This window comes from Montipora capricornis, chromosome 10, assembly GCF_036669925.1.
Source record: "Montipora capricornis isolate CH-2021 chromosome 10, ASM3666992v2, whole genome shotgun sequence".
Lineage (NCBI taxonomy): Eukaryota > Metazoa > Cnidaria > Anthozoa > Scleractinia > Acroporidae > Montipora > Montipora capricornis.
Genome location: NC_090892.1, coordinates 5,270,291 through 5,292,856, shown reverse-complemented (window position 1 = coordinate 5,292,856; position 22,566 = coordinate 5,270,291). Strand labels below are relative to the sequence as shown.

Below are 22,566 nucleotides of genomic sequence, written 5' to 3'. Positions count from 1 at the left end.
AAAATGTGACAAGTTCTACTCAATTTATATCATCTACTGTCACCTATTGTTTCCCTCTTCAGCGCGTTAAAATATGTGGTGATAAGTCATGGATAACAACTACTCTGAAAATGCTGATCTGTAAGCGCCAAAATGCCTTACGATTGTATGGTAACAGCTCCGATATTTTTAAAGGGAACCTCCACTCTTACTACAGAATAAGTTTAAACCGAAGAAAATTATGTTTACAAACAAATTTGTTCGAAATTTGCTTTTTAAAAGGTGTTTATATCAGGAAAAGTGAATTTAAAATCGCTTATTTTCACTTTCAAATTTCGCGGGCGCTGCCATCTTGAATAATTGTGACGTGTTACGGTTGCTTATTGTTCCGACACAAAGAGCTTTTGTCTAATATCAATAGGGCAACCGTAACACGTCATAATTATTCAAGATGGCGGCGCCCACGAAATTTGAAAACAAAAATAGGCGATTCTAAACTTATCTCTTTCGGATACAAACGCTTTCTTTGAAAATATTTTAGATTGACTTGACTTTAACAGTTATTTCCAGTGATTTAAAGTAATTTTTTTGTTGAAGTGGTGGTTCCCTTTAAACATCTACGAAACAAAGTGCAAGGAATGGTAAAGCAGTGTAAAAGGTCCTACTACTCTAATAAGGTAGAGGCACTAAAAGAGAGCAACGTAGCACGCTGGTGAAGGGAAATCAAAGGTTTGACTGGAGGAAAACAGAGTAATGAATGGTTTCACCAGAGGCTGGGTGAAAACATTCCTACTGTCGATGCGCTAGCGGAACGGTTTAACACCTTTTTGTATGACTTAACGTCACACTTCACTCCCCTGCAGACGCTCTTCGACACCGCCGTGGAGGTCCCGAGAGAATTTCCAGTTGATTCAAGAACAGCATTCAAGGCATTGCGCGAGATAAAAACAAGAAAATCCAGTGGTCCTGATTGTATCCCCAGTAGAGTGCTGAAACTGTCTGTCTTCGAGTTGGCTCCTGTTATTGCTGATTTGTACAATACACCCCTTGAGCAAGGCATGGCCCTTAGTCAACTAAAGTCATCTCTGGCTGTTCCCATTCCTAAGAATACGCCTCCGAAAGCAGTCGAAGAAGACTGCGGCAGATAATCCTCACCTCTCAGCTGGCTAAAATCATGGAGGGTTTACGCTCAACTTGCTATATAAGCAGGTGGTGGACCAACTCGATGACAAACAGTTTGCCGTCTGCGGCAATCTACGACACAAGCTCTAGTTTATTTAGTTCATTGTATGTTAGAATATTTAGATCAGAGTGCTTGCTATATTCTTCTTTTTCTAGCTGACTTTAGCAAAGGGTTTGATCTTGTGGATCAGGGTTAGGGTTACACGGTACTCATGTCAGGGCTTAGGTCTCTTGGGGTTCATGATGCGATTAACGTTGCATATTAAATCTGCTGCGTGCACATGCATTGTTGTCGATCCAGATCTCTCAAGATTTTAAAGTTTGTAATTGACCACTGAATAGGAAAATACCATTTAAAATTTTGAAATCCAAAGAAAATGAAGTACTGATTTTTTGGTCACAGTAGCACCTTAACTGCTTTCCACAAGTTAAATTCATATATATCATAAAATAACATATCTTTTCTAGTGCAACCCACTTCCTTTAATTGAATCAATAATTTTTTGGTATTAAACACCATCCACAACAACTTTAATCTTCTTTGCTGTTTCCTCAATTTCTTTTTCAAGACCCAAAAGAAGTCCTGGAAAATGAAAAAATGTTATAGAGGTTGAATATCAATCAAACAGCAAGTATATTGTTTGACCTACTAAACAGTTTTGAAAGCATCTCTGGTCTTAAAATTAATTATACAAAAACTGAAGGCATGTGGATTGGATCATCCAAAAACAACAATGAAAAGCCATTTGGCATCAAATGGTCTGATGAACCTGTTAAAGCATTGGGAGTTCACTTTACTTATGATCAACACCTGCTTAAGGGAAAAAAACTTTATTGAACGACTGGATAGCATTAAAAAACTTATAAACATTTGGTCGTCGAGGAATTTATCTATATATGGTAAAATTACAATAATCAAATCATTTCTTATTCCAAATTTTGTTTTCATCTGCTCTGTGTTACCCACACCTAGGGAAGTGGTTAAACAATTAAATCAAATGATATTCAAATTCCTATGGAACGGCACAGATAAGGTAACTCGAGTGTCAACAATAAATGAATATTCGGAGGGTGGTCTAAAAATGATTGATCTAGAGTGCATGGTGAAGTCTTTAAGGTTAGCATGGCTAGGAAGGATTTTTAATAATAATGATGGAATATGGAAGAGATATCTGGGACACAAATTACAACCCTTCGGTGGTTTGTTCTTCATGAATTGTAACTATGATATCAAAGATTATATAATTTCTTCCCAATTTTACCATGAACTTTTGTCATGGTGATCAGAATTTCACGAAACGTTCGCTTCAGAAAAAGATTGGGAACATTATTTGGAATAACAGAGAAATACGTATAGATAAAAAACCAGTTTTTTACAAAAACTACTTTATTGTAGAATTGTTTACACACATAACCTTCCACTGGACCTTGACAACAGACAATCTTACAACATATTCTCAAAAACTATAAAGAAAACTAACTTTCTGCAGTGGGCCGGCCTTCGTCATTCTATACCACCCCATTTAAAAGGCACCAATAAGTCTCCGTCTATAACAGCCCTCACATTTGTGACGGAATACAACGTCTTTGACATATTGGAAAAGAAATCAAAAAGATTATTATTCACTTCTTGTCGGAAAGAAAGCGCAGCCAGCCTATATTGTCCATACACTGCAAAGAAATTCTAATTTTTCTTCTGATCAAATAAAACACTTTTTTATTTCACCTCACCGTGTTGCCCTCGAATCATACGTCAAGGCCTTTCAATACAAAGTTCTTACCTCTATACTCTACACTAACACAAAATTGCACAAAATCGGTTTTAGACCGAATGATCTGTGCAGTTTTTGCAAGGCTCAGTCAGAAACTTTAAGCCACTTTTTTTATCACTGTTCACATTCCAGACATTTCTGGACTGATTTTGAGTCTTACTGGCATTTTTTATCCAATCAACGGGTACACCTCTCTTTGGAAAATGTTTTATATGGAATAATATCGCAACAATGCCCTTTACTTAATTTACTCAATTATTTTGATATCGTTGGGAAATTGTTTTTGTGGGACTGCAGAAGAAGCCAAATTAATCCAGAAATTACTGGGTTTAAGAACAAAATTGTTCTCAAGTGCGAAATAGAAAGGAAAATTAAAAACACGAAAGACTATTTTAAAAAGAAATGGGTGCTCATACCAACTCGATAAGCCTACTCGCCTGTTGTTTTACTGTTTGTTGTTGTTGTTGTTGTTGTTGTTGTTGTTGTGTCTGTTTGTCTCTCTCTTTCTAGTTATTTATAATGTAAGGCGTTTTATCCTAACATAAAAATCCACCCTTGGAGGTCAACCACGATTTAGGAGCATGTGGGAAAGATACTGCAGAGGTGTCAATTGCATTGTATATATGGTGGACGCTGCTGATCATGATAAACTAGAAGCTTCAAGAAACGAGCTCCATGGACTGTTAGAGAAACCTCAGTTAGCTGGCATTCCAGTATTAGTTCTTGGAAACAAGAAGGATCTGCTAAACGCATTAGATGAAAAAGAATTAGTGGAGAGATTGAATCTGTAATTTATAATTTATTTAAAATAAAATAAAATTAGAAAAAAAAAAAATCAAACAGCAAGTAAATATGATGGTATGCACACACAAAGAAGTAGGATATCTCAACCCTTTTTTGTTTGGATGGGTTTTATTGTTTTCATTTTGTTGTGTTTTCTCCTTTTCATTAGTAATGATTATTATCTTCCATAAAAGGTTAGGTTAACCCTAATCTCACCAACTTTGTCCCAGAGACTTAATCTGTGTATTTTATGATGACATGAGGAAGGAGAAGTTGTTCAAGCCTGTGGGCTTCTTTGCCATTTCTTTAACTCACTGTATATGCTGTAAATAGCTGTTTCAAAAGATGGTAGCAAATGGTGATGACGATGGTGGTGGTGTTGGTGGTGATGGTGGTAAGAAGAATAATACTGAAAGGGACCACAACTTTGAAGGAAATCCAACACACAAAATTAAGCACTGACCTGTGTTTGCCTGACTTGTTGCGATAATACTGACAACAAGAGGGAGGAAACTAAAATGAACCACCTGCCAGAGAAGCAATGATCACTGAGTTATTATCAGACGAGAAGACACTAACATAGGGTTTGTGCACTTTACATGTTCTACCTCACATGAATATTTGAAACTTAAGAGACAAAACCCTCAAAAGACACTCCATGAAGCACAAAATGTGTCCTGTCTCAAATAATATAACACTGCATGCATGTTACATAACTCCAGTGACTCTCCTCATAACCATGTAAATGCTATTGTTAAAAGCAGTTTGAGTAGGTGCTCTGTGTTAGTATTTAAAATAGTGAGCCACTGTACAACACCAGAAGGAAAATCTATCATTAACTATTGATAACAAATAACTGTAAGATGGACATGGTATGCTCAGCAATTCTAATAAAGAGGAGCCAGTGTGGTCCATTAAAGATGCCTCACTAGCATTGGTTGTGCTTAGTTCAAATTTCTCTCTAATCTGTGACTGTACTTGTGTTAAGTGGTACTTCATGAAATTCTTCCAGGCCTGAAAATTACCAATAATTGCAATTTACCCACTGCCAGTTAAGGGTTTCAAGCATGTGACATTTCATTTGAATTGCTACCTTCAGCTTATTTAAGTCAAATGCCTTAAAACTTGCTTCAAAGGTAAGTGCAACTACAAACAAGGCATTTAATCTGTTTACATCTTTTGTCTCAAGACTGACCTGATAAGAGGCAAAAAAACACACAATACTCTTGTTTTTCAATAACCCCAGCTTACTTGCCTGCAAAAAAAGAAAACATGTCAGTAGTATGCAACCCAACGTCAGGCATTGAACAAGATTGGTAACATGATAATCAATTGCTATGGTATTTTCTTTACACACACACTAATACCTACTACAACATTTCATTAGGGGGGTTTTGATGGATTACTTAACAGGAGAAAACATTATGCATTTCCCCATTAAAATTTTAATAACCGTTTGGACGTCTATAGGTAACCCCGAGACAAAACAAGTGAGGAAAGACCACCATGCCAGGCATGCCATGCCCCACACTCTGTGTCGTTCCCTGTGAAAGGCATCGACTTGCTTCTTTTTATCATTCAAATTTTCCACCTCACTGCAAAGACTAAAATCACATACCAGTAGATAAAATCAAACGTTCAAAAAAGTAGTAGAGTAGGAGCCTAAAAGAATCTAATTTGTTAAATATCAAATAACGGAATTTTACATGGATAATTTGATGCAAGAATAAACAAATACATTCAAGAGAATTGCCTATGTCTACAGAAGTTTATTTCTACATGGAAATCCAAAAAAACAAAATTCGTTGATATTGAAAGTTCCTCAAATAATGTGTTAATTTATGAATAATATTGTTTTGTTTTCAGCTCATTACAACCATGATGTATTTCTTACTTGTTCTGCTGTTGTGGAGAACGTTGATAGAAAACTGGCTCTCAAAGCATTTTGTGGTACTTTGGGATCTGAAACTATCAGCAATTTAACACAACCAGCAATAAAATTTTGACCTGGAAAGCAACCTCTACAAAGGCAACACATCAAGCGTGCAAATTTACTAGTAAGCATGGTGCAGTGAAGGTATAAAACTACGCCTTGCTGCTTCGCTGCGTGCATGTTTCCCGACTTTTAATATTGTAAGATTCAAATGTAAATTCACGGCTCGAGGGAAGAGCACATTTTACTCGCATGTATGAATTGATTCCTACTGTGTCCAAGTAAAGCTAATCATCATAATCATCGTCAACAATTTTCATCGACTCAACACTTCATTAAAAAGTATATTTGTTTCAGTGGAATTACCTTTTACAAGAGGAACTCCATCTCGGTCTGTAATCATTATGGCGAGAAGTCCTTCGTGCCTGTTAGAGATAGACCCAGGAAAGAAATTCGCGCTATTGTCACGAGACTTCAGAAGTTACGAGCACAAGCATCGTATGTTTCTTAATGTTAACCATTTTTTGCCCTTACCTCGTCATAAGGTCTTCGAAATAATGATGAATACCCTAACGAGATTAAAGCACATGAAAAGTTAAAAGGAGTTACTAAATGTGGCTCGAACGCTGAAACCAATGTCTACCTCCGCCATGTTTAGCCAATTGATCTCAAGTAGGGTAGTGTGCTGAAAATTGGTGTGGACAAGGGACTCGGTAACAATTCCCAAACTCTTTCTGAGAACCCGGTTAAGCCTGGTTTTCACTAGCGACGCGAGTGCTTGTTTCACTGTGAAACGGGGTTGACGCAAGCATGAGCACAAGCGCAAGCACAAGCACAAGAATCAAAATTTTTCCTTTTCTTTGTGCTTGGGCTCATGCTTGCGTTCGCTTGCGTCGTGTGAGAACGAAACGCAGCATAAGCACAGGGAAATTTGTTGCGTCTGGCCAATTAAAGCACTCGTTCCAGATTCTCTGCGTCTGAGCATTTGGGCAAAATGGCAGTTACTGTCGACGTTCGTGTTCACTAGCATATAAGCTGCTTATGCTTGCGTCGCTAGTGAAAACCAGGCCTTAGGGCCAACTATCTACAGGAGCCCATAAGAGTAAAACGCAAACAGCGGTTACAAACATTTGCTTCAACCAGGGGCGGATTTAGTGGGGGGCCGAGGGGGCCGCGGCCCCCCCTTTCAGTTCGTCGGAGATTTATTTTTTTGTCAAAATATACAATAATTTTATAATTTTGTAAGCAGTCTGTCGGAGCTTTTGATTTTTTTAGCTAAATCATGATTTTTCGCTAATAGTATGACCAAAGTTGTGCGAAAAAGCTTTCAACGTTACCGGCGTTGATATTATCCTTTTGAAATGACGAAGAAGACTGGATGTAAAATTCCTTGTCTACAGTCAACCTATTTTACAGAGACTGTAACAACGTAAAATTGTAATGTCTATATATATAATTATATATATTTTGGTTAGGTACAAATAGAATATCATTGTGACACGTACGTGCTTAGAAAGTAGCGCCGAAGGCGCTACTGAGGCGCGCTGATTAGTATTCTTGTTCGGCCCCCACTTTCAAAAAATGCTAGATCCGCCCCTGTCAACATACATCATACATCTTACCACTGTTTGCGTTTTATTCTTATTGAAATTTAAATGGCCCAATTCAAAGAATCTTTAGGAGCCCATAAGCCCTACCTCGTACCTAATTTCTGTAATTAAATTCTTGCTACTGCACGTTGAGCCTTTTGCGAGTGAATGACCGTTTTTATACTAGACACTGGGGGCCCGTTTTTCGAAGGTCCCGAAACTTTACGGGCCATTTTCAGGTGTCACAATTCCCTTTGTATCTCAAGAAGGGAGATGATTTAAGTCGTCAAAATTCACAGTCATTTTTCTATTCGTTACCTTGAAAACATGTTAAAAGATCGGCTTTCCATACTCGCAGTTGGCAGTACAAGGAAAGGTTACGTTTATACAAACGTTGGCCGTGTAGCACTTATATTTTAAGCAGAGTTAACTGAATAGAGTGAAATGTGAAGTGCTAGACTTGTATTCCATATGAACCATGTGAGCGTTAGCCATACTGATGGAAATGGGGCCCACACAAGGACAGAGAAAAACTCTGACCAGGGTGGGAACTAACCCACGACCTTCGGGATAGATCTCCGCCGCTCTACCGACTGAGCTACAAGGTCAGACGGGAGCAGGCCTTGGGAACTAAAGATGTTAATGTCACGGCAATGAACAAGTACATGTACAAGGTTCAATTCCCACCCTGGTCAGAGTTTTTCTCTGTCCTTGTGTGGGCCCCATTTCCATCAGTATGGCTAACGTTCACATGGTTCATATGGGATACAAGTCTAGCACTTCACATTTCACTCTATTCAGTTAACTCTGTTTAAAATATAAGTGCTACACGGCCAACGTTTGTATAAACGTAACCTCTCCTTGTATTTTTTATTGTCTGATCTGTTGATTCAGGAAAGTAGCAATACATGAGAAATTGTAACCGTAAAGTACACGGTAGGAACTGAATATGTTACCACACTTGCTGCTAATCTCTCGATATGATTGGCTAATTTGCCGTTATCGGTAAGAGTCCATACCACGCTGCTCGCGTCAATGTGTCGCGCAATAAACATTCCTTTGACGTTGATATTGTGGTAAAAAACAAATCGAAATGTGCTTTAGTGTGGTCTGTATTCTTATCGACAACGAATACGCTTCATTATTCTTTTCCCAAACATTTGTTCTTATTGTTTTGCATGTTGAGCGAGTTTGCAAAAGCTATTGAAAGGAAAGTCTGACGCGTACAAGCAGCGCGTGCACTGTCAAGTCCGAGTCGGTGTTTTCGATTGTCCGTAAATCTTGGCAAAGATTTCTTTCATTTATTGTGGTAAAAAACAAATAGAATGTGGTTTAGCGTGGTCTTTACTCTTATCCACAACGAGTACGCGTCATTACAGTGGTCAAAATTTGTTGTGGACCACTGTAATGACGCGAAATGACGCGTACTCGTTATCGATAAGAGTACAGACCACGCTAAACCACATTCGATTTGTTAATTACATTTGCCGAATACAACTGTTTGAATTAAGTTATAAAGGACTAATTTTACGATGTAAAATGATACATCAAAATACTGCTGAACTAATCCCTCAGAATAGCCCCGAGCTCCAGCCTCCGTGGGTGTTTGGTGGCAAACAGATTTACCACCTCATCCAAATCAATTTTAAGTTGATAATGTATGTGCATTAGTTCGCGGGACGACAGCCTTTTCTGGCCCATGTATGCCCTGCTATGTGTATGCAGCCGCACTTCTTTCACATTCACAGCTCGTTGCAGGGATTCTAGCGCATATCCTAGCTTGAGGAGCGTATATATATTTGGAAAGAGATCACCATCGCACTCCTTAAGAGCTTTGCCTGCTGTATTTGGCATGTCTTCCTTCGTTTTTGAGGAGTATCAAAAACAAATAAGAAACAGTATGTACTGTTATCTCTCACTTACCCATTTGTGGAATTTATTGTGTAATTTTGGAATATCCCAGAATTAATCAATTATAATAAATAAATAATAAATAAATACCGTTTATTTGCCACATTGCAGAATTAACTGAATTAAAGGACTAAAAATTTACAATCAATAAATAATTAAAACTACTTCTACTATAAAAACTATAAAAATATCTTAATTTACTATATACATATCTACATATTCACTAGCGAATGAAATAAAGGAACCTGAACGCTGGGTCCGGCAACAACATATATCAGCGTAAATAGTATTTCTATCGTTGTAGCCGGACCGCAGATTGTAACAATGACCACTAGTTGCTGTTTTCGGTATGAGGAAGTTAATAGTATGATCATTTGAGACAACTTCCGAATAAATTTAGAGCAGAGCTGAGTTCGTCTTTCTTTCAGGCTGCTGAGGTTGGTAGTACAAGTTAGGGGCATCTAAATAACTGTGGCAAGGATAGATAATATGTACGTAGAGCCCTTTTTTGAATTTATTCCAGCTTATTTGAAAGAAATTCAGGAATATCTTGCCAGACTTGCACGCCGTATTCTAATATAGGTCTTATTGTTATCGGGTAAACTTTGAGAATTTCATCTCTGTTAACATTAATTTTTTAAAGAATCCTTAGGGAATACAGGCGCTTCGAAGCTTTTTTCGATATGTAATCAGTATGCTCGCTCCACTCTAAAATCATTGCTGATAATAATACCGAGTAATTTATAACTTGTTACACGTTCAACTATGTTGTTACCTAGGACAATTGGTCTTATAGTGAAATTGTCATTTTGAATGAAGTTAATTAACATTTCTTTGCGCTTTTTCGGATTTAATTTCACATTGTGTTCTATAGAAAACTTGTGAATGTCATTGACAGCTACATTTAGTAAGCTAATACCATTCCTTGGTAAGATTTCCAATGCCATGGTATCACCAACGAATTTAACCTCAAATGCCATTCACGCAAAAGATTGTTGGTCATCACAGCGAACAAAATCACACCCAGTTTCGTCCCTTGCGGAATACCTAGTACCCTGGGTGATTTCCAATCAGGCAGAGAGTTTCCAGTCCTTACAGCTTGCGATCTCTCCGTCAAAAAGGCCCTAATCCAATTAATAACACAGTGTCTATATCGAAACACGCCAACTCCCCGAGATGAATGGAATGGCAACCAGGTCAAAACCCTTTGAGTATAATCAGCAAAGAACATTCTAGCTCCACAGTTCGCGCTACCTGTTGCCTCATGTATGGCCTGTAAGATATAGACCAAGGGGTCCGTGGTGGAGTGACCCTCCCTTGCGTACTGGCGTAGGTCACGATTTCCCGAAATTTGCGTGACAAGCCTGCTGCGCACAAACTCTTCCATGACTTTGGCAAGGGTGCAGGTCAGAGAGATAGGTCTCAAGTCAGTTTGGATTTCTTGTGGCGGGGAAACCTTGGGAAGGGGGTTGATTATGGATCGCCTCAGCAGATCAGGTACACAGCCCTCCCTGAGTGAGCAGTTATAAATGTCCATAATTAGCGGGGCCAGTTCAGGCGCGAATTCCTTTAAGACCGTGTTCGGTATCATATCAGGGCCAATTGCTTTCCCGACATTTAGGCTTGATAAAGAGTCCTGCACCTCCCTGACACTCACTAGGAGGCCTGGGGGAACCTGTTGATTGGTTACTCCGGTGGGGGCAAGGGAACAAAGTCTGATGTCAGACTGATAAAGTGATCGTTCACCATATTAGCCAGAGCCTTAGTGTCTGGAAAGTTTTCGCCTTGGAATTAATGGAACCGTTCCTGTTGTATATCCTTACCTGTCAATAACTTGATTTGTTTCCACCAATTTTTTTCTTTTTTAGATCTGCCTGCTCAAGGTCACTTACTTTATGATGGTAATAGTCGTATTTTGCCGACCTTATTTCCCAATGGACCTTATTCCTCAAAAGCCGATAGGAAGCGGAATCTGTCCCGTCTCCCTAATTAGCATCTTGATTCTCTTCGTTGTCCAAGGTCTATCAGTTGGGTGAATTCTAACTGATTTCCAGGGAAGGTAAGAGTCGACTTCATTTTGTATCTCGGTAATGAAGATGCGAAACTTATGTTTGCATGATTCTGCCGAAGACAACTGCGACCAGTCCTTGTTAGTCAGCCAAGGCCCAAACGTGCGCCACGAACTGTCTCGTAAATCGCGCACTGTCACCTTTTGGATTGCATGTGAATGCGTGCTACTTGTTATTACAGTTATTAGTTTTGCTAAAATCGTAAAATGATCACTCCACGCTATCTTTGGTAGTTGAAACAGTTGCAAAATGGCGGGTATATTCGTAAGAAACCAGTCTAGGGTTCCCGTATCTCTGGTCTGAAATTTTACGATTTGTTTAAGATTGTTTGACTGCGTCAAGTCCTTTGGTTTGAGACCCGTTGAAAGAGGGTTAAAATCCCCGGCAATCACCACCAGTGCATTAGGTTGTTTCATAAGTAGGCTGTCTAAATTTGATCTAATGTAGTTGGAAAAAACAACGTTCTCGGGTTGTATTCAATCAAAGACGTTCTTGACGTAAAAGCTCCGGCGACGGGAGATCATCTTTGTAGGTGTTGATGATCTTATCGGCGTTTGGCAAATCACCGGTCGTCACACAGCACTGATGGTACGAGACGGAGGAGGCTAACCCTCAGGGGCACCCAACGAGAATATAGTTCAAAACCACTTAAACTTAACATTGTTAAACGTATTTTAGTATTTAAACGGTAGATATAGGCATGTTTTTATCCCCTAAAAATTTTTCATCTGTTCGGATTTCCTAGCTGATAGTCTGGTGATCCGAAAATTATAGGGTTTAAAACTTACCTTTTCGAAAATTTCAGCCAGAAAAGAGGTTCCCGAAAATTCTAGGTGACCTTTTTAGGGTAAAAATCCGTTAAAAATGGGCAATTATACCATTTTTCAGATGTTCGAAAATCCTAGGAGAAACAGGCAAGCAAGAAATTTTACAACAAATGTTCCGAAAATTCTAGATATCAAATCGTCTTCCGAACAGATATTTTCCGAAAATTGACGTTGGGTGCCCCTGAACCCTAACCCTAACTTCTCAGAGACGGCCAACGCAGACAGATCTGCTCGAAGAAAAGAGGAGCCTCAATACAAGAAAAATTCATTGCCAAACTGCTGAAACTCGTGAATTCCAAAGTAAATTTCACTCGGAAAACCGACATCGTAGTCATCGCTTCGTGATTCATGCGGTATCGGTTTTTAGCGTAAAATCTACCGTGGAATTCACTAGTTAGGCAAATAATTTCTCTATAGAAGAAAGCAAAGAAAATGATTTAATTATTAAAGCAGCAACCGGAAACGTCAAAACGCGGACAATTCGAAACCTTTTATTTTCACTAACCCTACAGGCGATAAGAATAAATAACCAGGGAGCTCCGCTTTTAGGCTTGGCGAAATCTGTATATTTTCAGGTCTTGCTCAAAATATTTAGTTTTTCAACTTGTAATTACGCCGATCGATCTATGCTTGCTTAGATCCCTGCGATTCGCCTCGTTCCCCTGTGGATGGGTCTGTGGATGAGTGGATGGCCAATCAAGCATTTCCACTGGCGCCCATAAACGAAGGCGCACACACGTGTGTTGACTTTACTAAAGCGCGGGAAGGAATCAAATTGCGGTGTGCAGAGGAGTGTTTTTTAGTTTGTGTAAGTAATATCGTTTTGCCTTTTTCTTTTGACCTAAGAGTAATATTTCCATAGGTCTTTGATATTATTCTCAGTAATGGAAGTGTAACAAAAGTCCCAGAGCGGGTTAAGTTCTGCGACGAGACCGCGACCTTTGGGTCGCAGCGAGGTGATTATTTCGCTCAGATTTCCAATCGATCGTCGCGTTTAATTATGTAGGGAAAAATTAGTGTAACAGGGCGCAGTTGGTTGATTTAAATTAAGTAATTGGAATATGTGGTTCTAATACACAGAAAAACACAATTTTCGGTAAAATTCTTGAAACACAATGGGCCATCGACGGTACAATTATTGATATTTATAATAACACATGCAGCCCATCCTCAGTCTAATTCATTTGTTTTAGGTTTATAGAGTAAGTATTTATCTGCAATCCCCTTTTTGTACTTCCGCTGAAACAAGATGAGCTTTAATTTCGGCGCCCTAGTGGGCCGTGATAATAATTTAATAGTTGACCTCAATGTTTAGTTTTCGTCAGATTTCAGATGTCATGCACTGTACTGTTACCCCAACGCTCGAACAAATTGAGCATTAAATGGTACCGATAAGCTTGATCTTAGGGGGGTCATTTTTTCATGCAACAGACCTTCGCCTGTACACGTTGACTCTCAGCTACAATCACGGTAATTAATATCATGAGACTACTCAAATGATGCCTATCGCTATACTGTACTTCAACATCTTGGTCATAATGAACACTTCGTCCTTTGCGGTTCGTGATAATTTTCTACTACATTTATTTTCGGTACTTAAAGAGACAATGTAATTATGTAAAGACATCATTGAAGGATATAGAGCTTTATCAACCCATTCACTCCTCAGGCGCCCTAGGTTGCCTCCATCCAGTTGACTGGTAAAGTTGTCTGGCGTTAGAGTAAAATCTGTTAAGTCACACTTTCAGGGGTCAATGGGTTAATTTTGCAACAGTGTACTGTAACCCGAAACTCACTGTAAATATTCCATATATCATGTTGTCACATCATTTTACGTGAAGTAAAACAGTGCAATCTATCAATTTGTAAAATCTGATGGCCTTTAAGTTTTAAAATAAAAGCAGTAAAAACTGGATCAGAGGTCAAGTTTCCTTATCTCTGTTACTTTAAACTTGAAACAGAGAAATGATCATGATCATACAAGAGAAAATGACATTGGTCACTGGAGAGGCAGCATTATTATTTCTCAAGTGATCAAATTTGTCGAAGAATGAAAATATTCCTGCCTTCCACAAAAAAAAAAAACTAGATGCTTCTGTGAAGCATACACTGGCTTGCCTGTGGTACGTGCTACAGAAAATCAGAAGGCACTGAATTGTGACGGTGGTATTGAACTACAGCATTCCAGTCTCTGAAGAATAACAAATAAAAGAGAAGCGAGAAACATTGGCTTCTGGGCTGACATGTTGATAATTTTCAAGTTCCCTCACAACTTCTTTTCACCACAAGTGTGCCCTATGAGCATCCGAAAACTTTGTAATAGTAAACTTCACTGAAGTCAAGCCTTGTTTCGCGGGGTTAGTGTTGGGATGGGAGACCAAAACAATAAACCCCTCATAAAAAACAGAAACATCTGACCGAAAATACTACTAACGCTAACAAATGCGAACTCAGCAAGGTACAGATTCTGGTAGCTTGCCTTATGCAAAACAAATAATGATGAAAAAGCAAATAAGTATTGATACACAGTTTTCAGAAAGAGCAGAAGGAAGTTTCCCGGACGATCCATCGAGAATAAAATAACCTTAATTTTAAACCCTGCCCATAGAATATAAAAAGTTACGATCAGCGACAAACATTTTGGGAGATTTTTGCTACGTTCAAGTAAATTGCAAAGTCGAAAGTGACATGGCCGGAATTCAGCGGGCGCCGTGATTAAGTTACCGCGGCATGTTTACTCGCCAAACAGTGAAGCATCTGTGTCAAATGATGGCAAGATACCGGGTTTTTGTACGTTTCTCTTTCTGTCAAGTGTTACAAGGTTTGACAATGAAATGAGCGAAGTCAAAACAAAGATCACAATCGCCCAATTCTTGTTTATGCAAAGTCAAAATTTACTCTCCAAGACGTGTACGACGTTATTTATCACCAGGTAATTCCATCATTTTGGAAATAGCGGCTACTTTATTATTCATCTCAAGTTTTCACTGATTTTGGGCCTCATTTTGTTGAAACTCAAGCACGCTTCCAACAGGCCTGTGAACCCTTCCTGCTTACAGAGCAATACTAAAAAACTTCTCCCATATCACATTTGAACCTTAAGCTCGAAAATTCAATACACAACATGATATTATAATTCATAAAGGCAGAAAATACCACAGAATCCTTTTCCAGCGAAAATTTTATTGAAACAAACAACATATTTGCTCTTGGAGGCGAAAGACACTTCCTATTTGATTGCGTGCGTGAAGACAAGAAACTCAATTGTGTCAAATTACCATGTACTTCAGGTAAATACTGCTCACTTTGATTTCGTCTCGACGGGTGATAGATTGTTGTCGAAGTCCAGTACACGTCGCTTTTGAGATTCATGCCTAGTTTATCCAACTGACTTTCCATTATTGAGCTCCATAAGGGTATATTTTGTTTAAGGATCCACTAAAACGCCATTCGCGTTGCATGACTTTCGACGCCATTGCAGGATAAGTTAATGATTCTACTGTGTCCACCAGAGAAATGTACGCAGTTCCACTACCCTCTCGATCCTAAGAAAATACGCGCAGAAGGCTCTATACACAAAGACACCACTTACCAGGGGAGTGACAGGCAAGACTTTTACCGACACGGAAAAAAAAAAAAAGAAAACAAACAAACTAAACGCAGACCTCGACTGGGTTTGCCCATAGCCAACCCATTAAAAAGGGATCAAGAGTATTTCGTGAGCACTAAGCTCATTTTTATAACAAACTGGGTTGTGAATTACAGTGTAGAAATGATTGTCTTGAGTTGAACAAATTTGTATTGTCAATTTGTGTGCCTTGTGTTGTTAAATATTTGAAGTTGTGCCTTAATGCCGTGTTGAACGTGGTATCTTTCTGTCTTTGGAACTGTGCTGCTAAGAAAAATCTCTGGAAATATTTAGAGGTTCAGCCTCCTTTTTATTTCCAAAGTAAAACACAAGTTGTTTCAATAATTTATTCAATTGCCTTTTAATTTGGTTTTAAAATACCTAGTGCATGAATTTTCCTCTGAGAAGGGCAGTGGGTACATGCCCCAGCTTGGACAGGTATGTGGTAAATGGGGTAATTTGTTGCAGTATTGTTTAAAATTACCTAGTTTTTTTTTATTTTTTGTTTCACAGATCTGAAAGTTCATTGCCTGTGATGTCCTCTGTTACACTGTCAGCATTCACAAGTGACTCCAACAACCTAACAAACTCACCAGGAATTAGAAGGGAGAGTTCTTTTGAAGGTGGGCTTCATTTCAGCCACAGTGTACATGTACATTGACAACATAAAAGAGTGGACAACTGTTGCCTCTAAACTTCACCCATGGAACCCAGGGCTTTCCTGTTGGCATTTGTGAATAATATTTTAAATTAAGTTGATGGTGTAAACCCTGTATAGATGCAGCTTTCATATGGCCTTCATGTATTTGAAAGTGGTGTACTGACATTGAACATTTGTGCAGAGAAAGAGAGCCAACTTTGACAGCATCATTAACAATCGTATCATGTTTGTAGAGTGCAGTTTCATGAACTTAATGTGATTACATGTGCATAATAGACCAATTTCGATATATTAAAATTCGGTCCTAAACAGAAGACATCATCTCGAGGCTCTGGGGAATAAATATAAGGATTTGTATGAGTTTATTCCCCAGAGCCTCGAGATGATGCCTTTTTTTTTCGACTGAATCTTAATATATCGAAATTGGTCTATTATAAGGTTACTGGCCAGGAACCATTTTACTTTTGGAGTTATGTTCAGGAATGGGCAACTTCATTTTGATGTTTTAAATTTCTTAAGTCTATAATGATTGTTATAATACGTCACAAGATGACATTACTGCTCTCTGCTTATGGTCAAACTGCAATGATCTCAATATTTAACTAACCAATGAAGTGTCACAAACTATCTGGGATATCTAGAAAAAGAGAAAGTGTTGCATGAACATGCTCACACTCTGAATGAATCTATGTGAGGAAATGGTGAAGGGGAGAATATCTTGTTGTCATGGTATCTATGGATCTCACATGGAGCAACCACATACCGGTAACCTGCATTGTGGCTAAAGTGAACAAAAATTTAATATGGGGTTTTATCAGTAGAAACTTTCCAGCTGTGCTGAACGTTCAGACTCACAGTACTGGAATGGGCAGGTACAGAACGCATGTCACAGTTCACAGGTCACAGGTCATTGTTTTACCAATACAGAGACAACCTTAACTGTTTACAACTGCTAACATTAGGCCGAAGGTTAGATTCAATGGATACTTTCTGTATTGGTAGAACAATAACCTGTGACTTGTGTTTTGTACCTGCTGTACTGGAACCAACATCAAAAAGTAACTGCTACAGTGCATGTTTCCTTTTTTTGTTATGCGTCTCCTGTGTAGGCTCCGCAGTCAAACAGGGCTTGAAATTGCGACTCACTGGTCGCCAATGCGACCAAAAACTGAGTGCTGGCAACTAGATTTTCAGAATTGGTCGCCAGCTGGCGAATCACTTTTACCAGGCGCCATTATGTTTCAGCGGCTTCATGGGATCGTGGGCGCACTTAAACACTGTATGCTTCTTGCTGGTTACGTGAATTTTGCGCCCGGAAGACGAAGATTCAGCAAAAAGGTTAATTGAAAATTTAAACCCATCGTCTGTTGTGACTGCTGAAAACTAAGATTTAACCATATTACCGAAGGACCTCCTTGGACTCCTTGGAACTAGCTTGATATTGATTGAACTAGCTTGATAATGAATGTGGACGTCGCACATTTGAAATTTGCATGGAACCTTCAAAAAGCAACCTGTACCCTTAACATAAAGTGGGTTGGAGAACTTGTCCCCTGTGTTAGAAAGTGAACACCTACAAAATTGACTGCACAAGGTGATTTATAAATGGAGATAAATATCGGTAGAAAAGTACGTTAAGAAACCAAGTTCCTCTGATTCTATAGGCCACTGAAACCGTATACAAGCTGCTCTTTTTATTTTATCTCGGTCAGAAACTGGTATGAGCATTGTGCAGGATATGCGAGGGCCTAGGCCGAACAATTGTAGTATTGCCTTTACTCGCGATAAAGGTAAATTGCTTGCCACGCAAGTTGTAGGAGAATAAAGAACTATGTTTTAAAGAGTTGAAAAGCAAGGATAAAGGTTTACCTTGAAAAGCAAGGCTAAAGGTTTTCCATAGCAAGGTTTGCCTTGCTATGGAAATCACAGACTGTGCTTCGCTCCATTTCAAATAACCTTAACGAACACCATCACCAAACTAAAGCCGAAAACAGCAATGGCTTTAGAGATCTTTCTCGTGCTGTTTTTTTTTTGTGCTTTTTAATACTTGTGACTTTCTTTGCATGCAAAGTTGGCGACCAAAATTTATGATCTGGCGACCAAATTTTCCCCATTAGTCGCCAGCTGGCACCTGAGCAAAAAAGTTAATTTCAAGCCCTGTCAAAAATTAATTATCTAATTGCAGTTGAAAAATGCCAGTTGAATGTAACAAAGTTTACATGCCAAAAAATTTGCCTTGCTATTTTACCTTTCTCATTTTATTTGGTGTAGCTAAACTTACTGTAGTGTAGAAAACTGTCTTTCCTACACTGCACTACACTGGTGTTCTATAAGCAATTGCAAAAAGAGTTGAGACACTCACTGTTAATACTCGTGCAATGCGTGTCATTTAAGTCTGTGCATCCCCAACCCCTCCTCCCCCCAAGTAAAGTTGTTTTCATTTCCACTTGGCACTCAAACTAAAGGGTATCAACATTGAAAAAGGGAGGAGGGGCATTGGCACTTTTCTTATAAACTGGAAGAGGGGTTTTAGAAGAGGTGAATTTTCAATTCAGTGTCTCAACCTTTTTGCAGCTGCTTGTAGCAATCTCACTATGATGCCATTGGTATTGTCTTAAACCATTTACCTTCCAAACAAAACCATCAGACTTCATCAGGTGAACGGTGGAGTCGTGACTAGTCGCAACTCTACCGTTGACCTGATGAAGTCCAATGGTTTCGGACGAAACCTTGTCAAGTTTAACATGATATAAGTCTAGTACAAGATTTAATTCTTTTTTCGTTCAGTAATACCTACTAGATGAATAATTTTCACAGTTCACATGTAGTGTTTTAAAAAAGTTATTTATTATTTTTACTGGGCTTGGGATTTTGGTTTACTGTGTAAAGTTGTTACTATACTTTTACAAACCTGTGTACCAAAACCTTGGCCAATGTTTGACATGAAGTATAATTTTACACTCTGGATAGTAACTTATCAATAATTATTGTTAACCAACCTTTGAACCACTGGAGCCTGGAATGGTTGTATTAATGATAGGAATTGCTCAGTGTTATATCAGAATTTTCTGTAGGGACATGAGCATTTATCCATTTGTTACAGATGGTGTTGATGCTCAACCCTTGAGTTGTCAATTTGTAAGAGAAGATTTTGCAGAGGTAAGGGGGTAATTACACTGTATAATGAATCTTTGTAACCAGTCCATGCCAGTTTAGGTGTGTGAATTCAGTGTGGATGGTGAACATAAAACCTAGCTAGTACATGTAAGTGACAAGTATTGGACATTACATTACTATCGGTATAAACTCAGAGATGAGTGTGATCTATCCTGTTTGTGGTGAGCTGGTAACAAAGAGACATGGTTTTCAAAATGGAACAACCCTTTTGGGAAATACAGTTCCAGAGATGTATCCAGTGTGCATCATTGTATCCTGGGACGCACTCGTTTTCCTTTTAGATGCATAGAATATCAAACAAAGGGTCCAGTTGGACGCAGAAAAAAATCGAATGTTTATGCAAATTACAAACGCCAGGAAAAACATGCGAACTGCGTATTTCACAAGGAAATTGAACATTCCCATTTCTCACATCGGAGAAATGATCGAGTTCCTGAAATTTCAAGGTAAGCTGTTATTTTCGGATTTTTGTAGTCGAATAATTTCATTTTGTCAACCATTATGTCCAGCTTCATAAGTTCAGTTTTGAATTCGCACATGTTGCATGACATGATCTGAGCTGTTTTTTACGTGAGACAATCGGTGACACTTTCGATCTGCCGCCAGTGATAATAAAACATTTCAGTCAAAGTTTAGTTTGTTGCATGCTTTCCAAGTGAATTTCAAGCATTAGTTCGCTTACCGTGAGTGAAATGACAGAGAATCCAAAGGCAAAGTATGTTAAAATTTTGTTTTATGCAACCCTGTTGATATTAATTCCGTGCACGCTCATGTCATCGTCTTGGTTCTTGTTTTGCACGTAACTTGTCTGTTTTGCAAATTATGCAACTTTTCTTTGGAGTTAGTGTTAAAATTAACGTGTTAAACATGAAACTTGGATGTATTCAATCCCTTGGTTATTAACATTTGCCGTGGGGAAGTCACGGCCGCACGGGGCCAACGATGAACTGTGTATCGATCGCTTACATTTTCCTGAATTACACCTCAAGTGTAGTTAAAATAAATGATGCTCTTTTATGGAAAATTGAGATTCAGTTCTGTTTTTTTTTTTTCGCTGTGGAGATTTAGATCATATATCAATTGGAGCCAACAGTTCCTACAGCATACGGATTCGATTCCTCGAGACATTTTCAATGTGATTGATGGAGCTTTGACAGCCCATACATTTTGATCGATGAATCAACAGGCACAACAGTTTCAAAGAAATTAATCATTTTAAGTACATATTCGTTGGGAGAGACTTTATTTTTTTGCAATTAGAAATCTGAAAGGGTACTGCAGCAGCAATTAAGAGGCAATTCTTGAATATTAATTAGCTGGACCCCCAAAATTTTCAATAAGGGGTCCAGAGGACCCCCAAATTTGAAAACCTGGATACATCTCTGCAGTTCAATAATTCTTCTTTTGAAACTCTCGCATGAACCCATCCAGAGGGGTTCAGTTTTTTGCTGTTGCGTTGTCCCGTAACTGAAGCAGTTACATGTATGTACAAGTCACCTTTTTCAGGTAGGTTAAGAGCTAACAAAGGAGAGCCATCTGGAACATTGTGGCAATTTTGATAATTTGCACTCAGTATTGCCCATTTTACATGTAATGTCAGGGCGTTTATCATCTTTTGGTTGGTGCGTTTCCCTAGTGTTCAGCACAAATAAAGACAGGGAGAGCGCAGTCACCCCTGTCTCATTCAACAACATACATGTAGATAACAAATTCAGAACCCACCCCTTTGTTTTGAATACTGCTGCTTATTTTTGTGTTAAAAGATTACACGTAATTAATGCCAACACTAAAGAAGCTCCAAAACTAAATTGCTTGGATCTTTTTCCTAATAAGAAGTTTTATTCAATGCTGTTGAACTCGTCTTTGAAGTCAATGAATAACAGGGGGGCCAGGGGTGTGTTTTGTGCTCATTGCCGTTACTTACACTGTATTTACCAGTACATAAATAATAATTATGATATAAATTACCTTACTGTATTCTCGAACAAATCTGTGTTTTAGATAACCGGTTTGATAATTGTTGATTATCTTTGGCAGTCCCAGTTAAGGGCAGTGATTGGCCTCCAGTTCGTCTCTTTGGGTACAAGAGTAATCAGTCCTCAAATTATTTCATGACTTATAAACAGCTTTTGCATTAAGTGACAGTTTAATGCATTCTCTCTACTTGTTCCTCAATTTTGTTCCAAAAAAATGTTGCACCGGTATCGAATGTCATTCTAGAGATATCCAAGTTCTTGTTAAAAAATTGATGATGTCACTAGCAGTTACTGCATGAACATGACTGCAATAAATCACAAAATTGAGATTATATCTGAATATATTGGATGGATGTTCAAACTTAGCTGAGGTAATCTGCATCAAGTAAGGCACAAAATGATATCCCCCCCCACTCCTGCTGCTGGGTGTATTCAACGCAGGATTGATTTTGTGTTTTATTTGTCGTAATAAGACGTGTTCTCTCTCAGTAAGCTTATAGTTATACAGAGATGTAAAGTATCCCAGCACGTGCAATTCAAGTCTGACTATCTGCCTCAGCCTGTACTTATCTATTCAACATCTCAATGGATGTCACTTAGTGCATAATCTGGTATACAGTACCGTGCAAAAGTAAGTTGACAGTCTCTTTCGAGTCTCGATTCTCGACTAGATCCTCTATTCTCGCAAGGACCAATGATTGAGGATCAAGGAAAGACAATCAAGAATCGAGTCAAGAATCGAGTTGAAGGAATCAAGAATTTAATGAGCTGGTTGCTTGACTGATTCTTCGAAAGACTAATAGTGCAAACGCAACTGGGAATACGATTAACAAAAAACCTTGCCAGCCAAATTTTTTCAGAGAAGGTTGTTCGGGAGTAACGCAGAAAACCGAGCGAGTTTAGCCCTCTTGTGAATCTGGTTGCATGAAATTGGGAAAAAACTCCCAACAAGTGACACTATTCACTGTGCGATTGTGGAGGATGAAGTGTATAACAGGCAAAAACGAAAGGAGTGCAGTGACAAACAAGCCGTAGACGACGGCCATGTGGTCAACTCAACTTTTAATTAACCCATAATA

At 38.7% G+C, this 22,566-nt stretch overlaps 2 protein-coding genes across 5 annotated transcripts in view; one reads left to right on the top strand and one right to left on the bottom strand.

Annotated features, from left to right (window-relative positions):
• Positions 1-1,467: 1,467 nt before the first annotated feature.
• LOC138018889 (ragulator complex protein LAMTOR3-A-like) lies at positions 1,468-6,351 on the bottom strand. 2 transcript variants are annotated; one of them, XM_068865562.1, is made up of 7 exons: positions 6,293-6,351; positions 6,184-6,218; positions 6,016-6,074; positions 5,611-5,684; positions 4,912-4,971; positions 4,180-4,243; positions 1,468-1,744 (listed from the first exon to the last, which is right to left on the bottom strand). In XM_068865562.1, the coding sequence occupies exons 1-7, from the start codon at positions 6,299-6,301 to the stop codon at positions 1,671-1,673; spliced, it is 375 nt and encodes a 124-aa protein (XP_068721663.1). In that variant the 5' UTR covers positions 6,302-6,351; the 3' UTR covers positions 1,468-1,670. The 2 variants fall into 2 exon arrangements, with proteins under 2 accessions (XP_068721663.1, XP_068721664.1); XM_068865563.1 differs by having other exon boundaries at positions 5,611-5,678; positions 6,293-6,318.
• A 6,413-nt stretch (positions 6,352-12,764) lies between these two features.
• LOC138021734 (serine/threonine-protein kinase 31-like) overlaps positions 12,765-22,566 on the top strand; it is a 120,393-nt gene continuing 110,591 nt past the window's right edge. For 2 of the 3 annotated variants that reach the window (XM_068868725.1, XM_068868724.1), the window contains exons 1-3: positions 12,765-12,853; positions 16,187-16,296; positions 19,438-19,493. In XM_068868725.1, the coding sequence (XP_068724826.1) occupies positions 16,209-16,296; positions 19,438-19,493 (144 nt within the window). In that variant the 5' untranslated portion in view covers positions 12,765-12,853; positions 16,187-16,208. Of the gene's footprint in view, positions 12,854-16,186; positions 16,297-19,437; positions 19,494-22,566 lie in introns of those variants that run through there. The other variant, XM_068868726.1, reaches the window with a different exon arrangement.

What these genes read in the sequence shown, in the direction of transcription:
- LOC138018889 (XM_068865562.1), bottom strand. An exon ending in GTTTTTTTGCCTCTTATCAG is followed by an intron (nt 4,244 to 4,911) that starts GTCAGTCTTGAG and finishes CTTCTCTGGCAG; the next exon opens with GTGGTTCATTTTAGTTTCCT. An exon ending in AACAAGTCAGGCAAACACAG is followed by an intron (nt 1,745 to 4,179) that starts GTCAGTGCTTAA and finishes TTCATTTTCCAG; the next exon opens with GACTTCTTTTGGGTCTTGAA.